The sequence below is a fragment of the Taudactylus pleione genome, unplaced genomic scaffold, assembly GCF_031769625.1.
Source record: "Taudactylus pleione unplaced genomic scaffold, aTauple2 ptg000391l, whole genome shotgun sequence".
Taxonomy (NCBI): domain Eukaryota; kingdom Metazoa; phylum Chordata; class Amphibia; order Anura; family Myobatrachidae; genus Taudactylus; species Taudactylus pleione.
In genome coordinates, this window is record NW_028284792.1 from 13,380,855 (window position 1) to 13,393,208 (window position 12,354).

The 12,354-nt window shown below is 40.8% G+C and overlaps 1 protein-coding gene across 1 annotated transcript in view; it reads left to right on the plus strand.

The window, feature by feature from the left end:
- The window catches only part of EDAR (ectodysplasin A receptor), a 132,639-nt gene that overhangs the window by 102,961 nt on the left and 17,324 nt on the right, over nucleotides 1-12,354 (plus strand). The window contains exons 6-9 of the mRNA XM_088445865.1: nucleotides 7,204-7,290; nucleotides 9,257-9,385; nucleotides 10,018-10,089; nucleotides 10,720-10,792. Of these exons, the coding sequence (XP_088301991.1) occupies nucleotides 7,204-7,290; nucleotides 9,257-9,385; nucleotides 10,018-10,089; nucleotides 10,720-10,792 (361 nt within the window). The remainder of the gene's footprint in view (nucleotides 1-7,203; nucleotides 7,291-9,256; nucleotides 9,386-10,017; nucleotides 10,090-10,719; nucleotides 10,793-12,354) is intronic.

The window sequence follows — 12,354 nt, forward strand, 5'->3', positions numbered from 1 at the left end:
AACCTAACCCTCCCTGGGGGGGGTCTAACCCTAACCTCTCCCCGGGGGTGCCTAATCCTAACCCCCCCTTCCCCTAGCCTGACGCTAACCCTCCCTGGGGTGCTGTCTAACCCTAAATCCACACGGGAGCCCCTAAACCTATCCCTCCCCCCCCACGGCTGTCCGCTTACGAGGCCCGGCTTACCTTCGTTCGGTATGCCGGGCGTCTGGATTTCGACGCCTATCATTACTCCCATGCCGGGATTTCACAGTAGGGAAGCCGGCGGTCAGCATTTCGACCGCCGGCTTCTTGACTACATACCGCTTAGATGCGCTCCTCCAACATGACAGCAAACCTGGAACTTTTATTAATATGTTGGCAAGTGTAACTATGCACTTGTATAATACATCTTGATGTGTGGATGTAGACAGACTGGACAATACATGATAGCTATGCTACCTAGCTTACTTTGCTTATCCCCTCTGTTTACTTCACTGTTACATACTATTGTTTTTGTTACACTGTTTGTTACAATGCAATCAATGAACTATCTCGTTACACTACCTAAGTGTACTTATTTGATGGTATTTTACCGTCTTTTGTCTTGGTACTGTGAGAACTTCTAGAATGCCATGTGAACAGACACATTTTGCTCTGTCTGAAAAATAATACATTTCACACATACTGGGAGCACAACAGGGGGAAAATAAATATGTGTAGTTATGCTGTAATACCATAGATTTTATTTTACCATGAAATACTTTACTGGAAAGACATAAGGAATTGAACCAATACCCACTGTATGTTTTTCACTTTTGTATGTGCGTACGTGCGTGGGTGTGTGCGTGCGTGCATGCGTGCATGTGTGTGTGTTTTCACAAATATGCAGAGTTGTACACATGTCAGTCACATCTCCATTTTGTAAGGGAAGGAGTGTAACTGGTCTGTGATGGGGGATTATTACACAAGCAATCAGACCTGTAACAGGGCTGGAATGCACCCTGTGCCAGCCAGCCCACTTAGTGGGTTAGTGCCCAGTGTCATGACATCAGGTGCAGTGGGGACGGGGATGGCAGCACCAGCAATTGCAGTGCTGATTGGAGCATCCTAGGGATGTTCCGATCAGCTGCACAGACTGCAGGATGCTTGTCTGGAGCATCTAACAGAAGTTCTGGCGGTGCTGCAGCAGTGACTCTGGCACCATGCTAGCCAGAAGCCTCCCATAGAGCCTTGCACTCAACCCTGCAGCCGCACCGGTCGCACAACCGTTGTTACGGCCCTGCAAGCATGTTAACTGAGGGTGTGGTCACGGAATTTCGGGCTATGCAGAGATGCATGGAAGTGTAAATACTGTATGCCTGTTTTCAGATGTCTCTTATATACCAAGTATAGTTCATATAGGCTAATATAAACATTTAGTTTCCTGCACACATTGCAAGACAAAACAGGGGATCTCAGATTGCAGATGTGGCCTAACCATGCCCCAAAATGGCACGGCTATGCACCTCTTAGTGTATGCCACCACTTTATGGTGGTGCACCACTTATACACTCACATCTGTGACCATGCCCCAGGACCACTTGGGTACTAAGCGGCTCTTGTCTGCCCTGGGAGCAATTACAGCTGAGTAGTGTGCAACAGCCCTTATACGTATCTTTGTGTTGTGTTTTTCAATATAGCCAGGCCATATAATGCACTGGTGTCCCTCCAGCTGCTGTGGAACTACACATCCCAGCATGCCCTGCCACAGTTTTGCTGTTAGGGCATATAAAAACTGTGGCAGGGCATGCTGGGATGTGTAATTCCACAGCAGCTGGAGGGCTGTACGTTCCTCACCCCTGATTATATGATGAAATTAGCGCAATACCCATTGACTTGTGAAACCTTACTTAGAAACTACCAACTATCTATTTTGCATCTCTGTGTTAGAACGGTCTTTACGTAATTAACAGACTTCAGTGTTGGTCAGCTCTCCTACTCCCTCAGAAGAAACAAGTACCCCTATGTGATTACACTCATGTCTCAGTCATATCACAGAGCTGTCTGATGCACTCAGGCACTGCCTCCTGCACAAAGTATGCCTGTTTTTCTGAAAAAATAACATGTTTAAACAGAAATCCAGCTGAGCGTTTTCTCAATAAAGACATTTTACAGTGTCTCATAAAAACAGTAATCTATGCCGAAAATCGGTTTCCTCTAAATATTATATATATATATTTTGCAATGTGATCTCATTATAAATTATAAAACAGAAAGTACTGGCACAAATTATAGTGATAATAAGTGCCCACAAATGAATTTTCTTTGCTTTTAAAAAAAATAATTATGCTTTTTATCCCATCTTGCACGTCTTGGGTTGATTCTTAAAAGTCAGTTTATGTTTATGAGTTTGGTAAAAGATTTATTGTTATGCACATGGTACTAGTGAGTGAAATGCATGCTTCCTTCATTACAGACCTGCTACTGTAGGTTGCTTATGGATTAGACAGGGACATGAGTGCAATAGGAAATGATAACCTGCTGAGCTTATTGCCATGTCTATGAAATATATATCGAAACAACATGAATCATTGTGACACTGAATTCTGCTCCTGTTCAGAATTAAATAACTAATCTTAAAAGTGTTTTATATACCAACTACATACAGTTATTAGTTCAGGGTAATTCAACTGGAAAACATAGTGAAATGAGACCTATAGGGAGATGAATTACTATGCGTTTTTCATATAGTTTGTGGAAGTGTTTTAGGTACATGTATCTCATTGTGTGAATGAGGCATAGCTATACTGTACTTGATATTTTTCTACCAATGGAAGTTGAATTCAATTCAGAGTAGGGATGGCCATCGGAAAGTGATGGTTAGCAACCATAGATCTTCCAAATTCGATGGAACTTTGGAGCTGATTCAGAGCCGCTCGCTAGATGCGATCGCTCGCACGATGTGTATGCAAATTGCGTAGGCAGTGCAATCGCACATTAATGCATTAGCACACCCAGTATTTCTTAGAGAGCGATCACATAGTGTATGCAGACACCCACCAGCCTGTCTTAAGATGCCCACTTGTGCACGTCATGTCCAGGAAGTGTATGCAACCATCAGTACATCGGATGCTATCACAGCGCCTAAGGTTGACCATACCCTGCCGCAAACACTGCGAACACTTCAGTGTAAAAACAAGCCAGGTGACGTGTACTATGATGCTGTCTTATAATTATGCACACCTCTAATAAGCCGTTGGGATGCTCAGGCAGGACTGCGTTTGCACCTCCACTCCCCCGTTTTTAATGGACTGCCCCTGTTACCACCTACAAACGGCCTCTCCTGTCTCTCACTCTGCTGGGCTAGCTATGTGCAGCGAGCGAATGAATTGTGAACTTTCACTAATGTATGCGCACACGCACTGCGATGCATACACATGCGCACAATGTATACCATCGGCAGCAGCAAGAGTATGCATCTTACCGAGCGGGTCTGAATGAGCTCCTTAGTACATTCAAGGCCGGGATTTAAATGTTTGCCAACATCGCATGCTTGTTTCCAATGGCTCATCCAATGTCCACACTGTGCGGATAACAGGAATGAGTGCCCACAGCAGAGCTTCTTTGTGAGAACTTCTGGGGTACACATGCATGTGCACTAAGTAACCATTGATAGTTACACCATTGAATAGTTACCATGCAATACTTACATGCTATTTTAAGCCTTATTGCAATGGTGGCAATACTCCCACTATTTTTGATGATCATCTTGCAGTAGCCATTCCTAATTCAGAGCTTGTTTATAATGATTTAAAAAATGGACATGGCTGCATCATATTGGGGATATGCCATGTCCCCCCAGGGGTGGGTCTATCGCTTACAAACCACCCACCACTCCCTTAAATACACTCCTGCATAGCATTGCTCATTACTATCAGGCACAGTGGTTAGCATTGCTGACCTGCAAGCTCTAAGCTGTGAGTTTGAGTCTGTCCAGGGCTCTTTCTAGCATATAAATTCATGGTTTTGATTGCTGTCTAGATCTGTTTGGCTCTCTTATTGATCAGATCCTAGTTTTGACATTTATTTCTTCATATAAGCCAGCCAGGTAAACTAAAGCTCTGGCTTCCAGCCGTCACTGCACTCTTCACAAAAATGTTCCTAAGTAATCATTGCCAAATCTCAGTGAGAAATCTCAAGTTGCCAACCAAGTATTTCAGGCCACAGCAGGCCATCAGCATCTCCTCACATTCCCTTTAATTATCAGACACAAACAAATTGATGTTTTGTCTGATTCTCGTATTACTAACATGCTTCAACTTGCTATTCCTTTTATAGGCCATGCCATGCAGTTCACCAGTGTTCCAGCTGAGATATAGTCATACATTATTAATAGATTAGACATACATTACATTATCATCAATTCTGGCTACTCTCTTCCCTCTGATCACATCAATACTCTGATCATGCATTGCACAACACCTGCAGAACACAATTCCATTCATGGGCAGCATAAGTTAAGCAACATTTGTTTCCATAAATCCCCATCGCTGCCATGAAATTGTGTTTTTTTTCCTCTGGCAATATTTTTTCCTTCTTTGTATATTACTGTTGTAGTAGGCTCTTTCTGGCTTTTTTATGCTCACTGCCTCAGGGTGTCTGGGCCCTTCTGTAAAAAGACAACTTTAACCCTTTAATGGTCTACTTATCAGAAGCTGAGAAGCCTTAAGGCTGTTGAAAACTGGTGTATTCACTAGTAATAGACCATTTCCACTTTTGAAAAGCCCCTTGGTGGCAATGGCCAAAACCAGCTCTCCATCTATTTAGCAAGGACAACGGTTGTACAAGTATTGCCGACTGTCTTCCTACCGCTATCACCATCTAGGGATGTTTATTATTAAAATAAAACATTTTTTTTTGGTAAATGATATAAAAATATTTTTTTTTTACTATTTTAGTTTAATTGTTCTATTCCTATCTATTCCATTACCACCACAAATCCAAGCAGGTGACGGTGTACTTAAAATGTAGGGACAGATTAATGAGCATTCAGCAAACATTGTGGGTTAATCTCAGTATTTGTTTCTTAATTTTTTGTATTATAAATCTATTTTGTCAAGTTATTATGAGTTCATGAAACATAAAAAGTTCCCCATAATCTGGCCACCATCACTATTGGGACGTGAGACATGCATTGGAAAATTTCTACTTTTATGTTGCTATATGGAAATGATTCATGTTATTTTATGTTTGTGATTTTATAACATATATTTGTAACAACAAAAGACACTTGGAGAATGATCTATATTGATGATATTACTGTAATTAACAAACACTCCGGGGTTCCATCTCTTGCCCAACAAATTTACAAAGGCACATCCATATTTACATCTATAATCAAGGTCCATCGTACTATAGGTTTAGGATAACCCTCTTCAATTATTTCACATTTTCTGTATTTCTCTTAAAAAAATGGAATGGAAAGGTACCTAAGACATTCCATAGGAATAATAAAATGGGCAATTATTACCAAGAACCTATATTTACCAATAAGCATTTTTTAAAACTATGAGCCTAATTCAGAGTTATGTGCAATGAGGCAGCTATTGCTACCGGTTTCCAAGCTAACAAATAAATACAAATATCCCACAGAATATGCTTCTGGGAGCTTTTGAGAACGTGTTATAAAAATTTAATTATTTTTTTTTCGTTTTTCTTGCATGCGCCAGATAGGGGGTGTTTCTGTTGTTACAGAGGTCTTAGCACTTAAAATTACACTGAGAAGCAAATGCATTTGTTTCAAATAACAAAAGCGGTATCAAACATGGGAGCAATTCAGGCTTAAAGCTGGCCAAACAGCAGACTAACCTTACTCCAACCATCCAACTAGTTTGTTGGTTGGGTTGAAAATCCGGTAATGCATGGGAGCAACTGACAATCAGCAATTTGCTCCCAAACACCAGGAAACACGAAAAAGGTCATTCAGGTAAGTTGGTTAAATCTGTTTGATTTAAAAAAAACTTGTCTGATCAACAGCTGACGTCCGTTTTCCAGTGTTTGGGAGCAAATTGCTGATTGTCATTTGCTCCCATGCATTACCAGATTTTCATTCCAACCAACCAACTAGGTGGATGGTTGGTGGAAAGTGGGTCTGGTGTATTGCCAGCTTTAGGGTCTGTGATGAGTTATAGCAGTAAAAGCAGTGGCAGAGAGGAACGCACCTTGGACGCAGCTGAAACTCAGAATATCTGCTAATTTTCTGTGCGCTTTAGTTAGTTGTAACTTATGCCCAATTTGCAGCTCACTCTGCATTAGCCCCAGTAGTGTCCATATTATCAGAGGTGAATTAAACTAGAAAGCACTATGTTTTGGGAAACAGTTTCCCAAATCTACGCTGAGGGCTACACTATTTGATTTGTAAATGGACGCAATTGGTCACATACTGCATTTGTGTCACTGTCATACAGAAACCATAGTTGTAGATGTTCAAATTAGTTACAATGTGACTTTTGTGATTGTAATAATGGTCTAACTTTCTAATGTAGTCTCCTCAGCTGGGTTATACTAAATGTATAATTTAAGGGTATGTCATTTTACCATTGTTAGCAATGAATAGGGTGTTCTAATTACAGTGACACATTTTGTTCTGGCAAGTTAGACTCTGATCTCATTTGCTAGGTGTGCTGAATACTATGTTTGTCCTTTATTGATAAACTTTACGAGGATGACAAATGCTAACGACACATTTCTGTTGAGACTCAGTAATAAGAGTTATGTTTATTTTGGTTGTTTTCCAAATTAGACTTTTTACACCCAGATACATAGAGAGAATTCATTACTGTTTCGCAGAGAAAAAAGCCAGGAAACTAAGATCAACTTATCCGTGGTCCTGTCCTGTTCCAAAAAATAGTCTATACTTGAAATATACATTTATTTAAAAGGAAAATATTAATCTATATGCTAGGTCTCTTCCCACTGCCATTCTTCTTTATGCTAATGCACTGGTCATCCCAGCAATAAAAAATTTAGTTTTGCCACAATTTATGAAGACATGTTTGCGGGGCAGCTGAGTGATAATCAACTCCCCGATGATTCTTGCTGACAATGGTAAGAAGACATCACTTCACCTGCCAATCACATACACATAGGAATAACACAGGAAATATATTTAGTTTGTTAAAGAAATTTTTTTGTTTGTTTATAGTGCACAAACACAATTATAATCAACCTCCTTTTATTGTCAGGTATCGGAACTCAACACTACGCTTCCGGGAGTTCATCAAGAATTGTGGGCTCCAGCACTACCTCTCCCTTCCAACAAGCACACAAAGGTGAGAACTCAACAGTCTCTGGTAGGAGCTGTGATAATCTGCACTCTAAGAGGCGGACACAAGCGTGTGATGTTTTAAATCTGCACATGTGTCCGAGGCGCACTGCGCATGCATCCCAATGGTTACTATCGGGGGACGCTGAATAGAATTGCATGGAGATCCCGGTTGGTGACTAGGGGGTGGCTTTTGTCTGTGGACGTGTCAGTGTCAGGGACTGCATCACACAGTTTACTGCAGTGATTCCCAACCTCAGTCCTCAAGGCATACTAACAGTCCTGGTTTTAGTGATATCCATGATTGTGCACAGATGGTTAAATCAAAATTACCAAGGTACTAATTAAGTCACCTGTGCTCAGCTATGGCTATCCTTAAAACCTGGACTGTTAGTGTGCCTTGAGGACCGTGTTTGGGATCCCCTGGTCTACTGGCACCTGCAGCCATGTACCGTTGGACATTCTGAGCAAACATAGGGTTAATATGATGCTGCCAATGTCTGCAAGATGGTGCGACTATCTGCGCACCACAGCTAGTGGGCATCTCAATAGACAGCCCATCAGCTGCAACATTAGCATAAATTCACAAAAGTAGCTGCAACAAAAATCACAGCTGCTACTTGTCCACCTCTGAATCAAGCCTAATATCTGCGGCATTAGGATCTAAATCAGAGGTGGACACAGAAGCATCTTTTGCTGCAGCCTGTCTGCGTCTTTATGGTAATGCCGCAACCGATTCTGAACTTACTGAGATGCCCACTTCCAGTGGCACTAATCTGTCTTGGTGCCTCTTGGTGCACCATTGGTGGCACCATCAATGCTTTCACAATCCTTATGGCAGCTGCAACTTCTCTGTATGAACATGGAGCCCTGTGTCAGTGCTATCATGTCTTTAGACACTGTTGCTGTCAGTGACAGGCCCCCATCTGCCTATCCACCTTCCTGTTACCTCCTACATACACACTGAAATCGTCAGCTCTTGAATCCAAATTCCAGTGGTAACCATTGGGATGCACGTGCTGTGCGACTTTGACGCAAGCGCAGTACTTCCAACATCGGCCAACTACTTGAGTATCGGCATTGCATGCAGTTAGCATGTAGCTCTGAATCAGGCCCTTAGAATATCTGGGGCATTAAAATGGTATACTCTGCTGCTTATTTACATAATATCACTAGGGAGCAGGTAACAATCTTCCCAAACCCTTGTCACTCGCATCCACCTTCAGCAGCCTCAATAACACCAACTCTTAATACTTCTCACACCCTCTTAGAGCTGCCTGTGACCTGCATTCTCATCTCTGATAATCACTTTTAACTCCCTGTTTCTCACATGCCTCTACCCTCCTACAGAATGCCATACAATACCATTAGTCAATCCAATTAGGTGTGAATTGTCATTGGAACAGCATAGAAACCCTGGCAATGGCACAGCAATTCGCCCCCTAGTGGCCAATCTCACCCCGGGCTAGTACACTTTTGCTCGCAGCCCCATGGGGCTGCAAATAAAAATGTGCAAGCCAGGAGGTACCCTAAGTGCGGCATACAGCCATACTTACAGGCGTGAGGAACTTGCACCTAATTGAATTGACCCCTATATATTTAAAAGGTCTCTAGAAACAATCTCTTTATAAGAGACTACCGCATGCCCGCTTACATGCCTCATAGCAATACACCCTCACTGTAATGGTCCCATAATCGACTCTGAGCTACACTCACTCCTCTTGTCTCTGCTCTCTCCCACTAGATTGTAAGCTTCCTCATAAAGGTCCTCTTTGTCTTCACTTTGCATTTATTTTGTCTACCTTGTATATAGCTGAGTTATACAAGATTTGTATTGGTAAATATTTATCTTTTACAGTACTCTCTGTCACCTTACAAATCAACTACTACAACAACAACATATAATAATAATAATAATAATAATAATAATAATAATAATAATAATAATAATAATAATTTATTATCTTCCTCAGTGGATGCGCCTGGACAAGGACATTTGGCCACTGCTCTCATTATAGCAATGTCTACAATATTCATCATGGCCATTGCTATTGTACTCATCATCATGTTCTACATTGTAAAGACCAAGCCGTCTGCTGGAGGTAATGCCAATGGGCTTAGGTCAATGTGGTCTAGATAATATAGAAAAAACAAGGAGAAATGTATGAAAGAAATGAGCATGGGGGGAGGTGTGTTACTGGTGTGTCAAAAAATATATTGCTTGTGACGTTTGAGTAAAAACTGTTCTTCCAGTGCTTATTTAGGAAACATTTGCATTGCATACACTTTTAATAATTCATACACTATACAGTGTAAATGTACTATGTGACTTGATATCATAGGTTTGTGTTTATATTATATGTATGCCATACACTAATAGCATAGGTTGCTGTGTGTCAGTGGTGTATGCTCGCTATAACAGCTCATACAAATGCTGTACTTGCCCCTCAGGCTGACATCACCTGTCATGAGAAGCCCTCAGGGTGAATGTGGCCAGATAATTAGTATACAGTATAGCAAAACTATTATTACAATTTGTATATATTGCTATATAAACAATATGCTTCTCATATTCACTGTAGAAAGATATATGGCCATAGTGTTTTTTTTTGACTATACAAAGCAATTTAGCAATAATGCATATCTACTAAATCCTGCATTTTGTATGTAATATGCCACTACTTTATGATATCATTCTGATGGCTTTGCTGATCAGTGTGCCTCTATATTTCAGCATGCTGCACGATTCATACAAAGAATGTGGAGGCTCCGGCCAGCCACCAGGAAGAGAAGAAGGAAGTGCCAGGTTAATACAGATTTCATTTACGTACAAACTGCAGAGCTAATGTCCATTTTGTAGCACATCATCGTTATATATTGTAATGCTTTGTAATATACAATCCAGCACAATGCTGTGTAATATACAATTTAGCACATTTTTAATACAGAAAGAATTGTAATCACAAATATCCCAACAACATTTCAACATAGGACAGTTGTGGAGTTGAAGTTGCTGATGATTGATGCTTCAGCCATGAGCACCCCAAAGTATCACATCGCCTGCTGTCTCTATCGCTGTAATGTTATCTTGGGAAAGCTCTACTAGACTTTCTCCCAGAATTCTCTGAACTTGGCAAGAATCCAATGCTTGCTATTATGCCAGTGGGCTGACCTAATAGACTGAATGTACTGCAGGCTACTTGCAAGCAGAAATGTAACTATTAACAACAACAATCTGTCATTTTTTATTTGAGCCTAATAATGGGAAACTGTAACATTGTAAATTATGTAAATCAAATGTAATTGCCAATTCTTTAGCTTTAATGTATAACTTATCCAGAAAAAACTTTATTTCATGGGATTTTTCATATGCACTATTATCTGAATGTTCAAACCCTCTGAACTTATCATATTGAAGACACAATATGTTTTACAGCAGAAAATGTCATCTACTCTGAAAAGGATGAATTTGAAAAACTTTCGGAAACACAAACAAAAACTGAGAAAAGGTCAGTCTTATAGATATTAAATATATTTACAACAATCCTGTCATTTGCAAAGAGCTTCACTTGTGTTTTCTTTGTATGAATCATACAGTGACTTGTATGTGGTGGGTATGGATAATTATTATTGCAGCTTCTGCAGTGACCATCTAAACTTTCTCATGTACATATGCAGATTATGCTATAGAAATCACAGTGGAAGAAATAAATACCATGGACCTTATTCTAAGTCTGTGAATGCGTCCTTTGCCGGTCGCATGTCTGTGACTTTATACCGATGCCGCTACAAGCTCTTCCCTTGTGTACATCCATGTGTATGAATGTGTAAGGACTGAGGCGCACACTTCCAGCGCCTCCAGATGCTGCAATCGTGCTTGGTGCGTCTTTTGACGCAATGATCAGTCGTATGTAAGCAATTAAACATCTGTGTACATCTGCCAGCTACACGCGTGTGACACACCCATAACACACCCATAGGTCGGACCATCTGCATGCATCTGAATGCCCACCTCCATGCATCTGACGCCATCATCAGTCGTATGTAAGCTATTAAACATCTATGTACACAAACACTTCAGCTACATGCGTGTGACACACCCATAACACAGCCATAGGATGGACCATCTCCATGCCCACCTCACTGTAACCTCCCAGTCACCGCCCAGGAATGCCATATTCATTGTCAATACACTTCTGCGTTTGTATGTCTGAAATTGTAACTGCGACACTGTACGAACACAACCGGGAAACATGCACAGTTAAACGAAAATTCCGACCCCATGAGTGTATCTGCTAAGTATATGATTGCAGATATAAAACTTATATCACTATTTCTATCATTTGTCAAATCAATATAATTCTCTTCAGTATTTGTATAAAAACACCTTGGAAGTGGCCTCGGTAATCATGAGCAAAAAATACTGAGAGACAGGTTAAGAGAGGAGGGGCCCATGTGCAGCCTCTGTGTGGGCCCCCTCCTCTCTGGCAGCGCAGCAGACTCTGGCTTAGTGTTGTTACTGATAACCAGTTAATAAGATCTACTGTATCTCTATACTATTTATCTTACTGTCAATCTTCATTTCTGTTTTTTCTAAGTGCTATGTGCCAAGAACTTTATTATTTAAAATTTCTACAACTAGGAGAAGAACCTGGTCATTCTAAGGCTGCAATTAATCCCACTTTTCCCCTTACTTTAAAACTACTAAATGTGAGCAGATAGATTTTGTAAAATAACAGCAGTTACTTGTCATTACTGTGCATACATGTTGTTAATAACATAATTGTCAGAATGTTGGTGCATGTACAAGTTATAGTGATGCATCCTGTGGTTCCTGGTGTGTGTACAAGTTATAGTGCTGCATCCTGTGGTTCCTGATGTGTGTACAAGTTATAGTGATGCATCCTGTGGTTCCTGGTGTGTGTACAAGTTATAGTGATGCATCCTGTGGTTCCTGGTGTGTGTACAAGTTATAGTGCGATGCATCCTGTGGTTCCTGGTGTGTGTACAAGTTATAGTGCTGCATCCTGTGGTTCCTGGTGTGTGTACAAGTTATAGTAATGCATCCTGT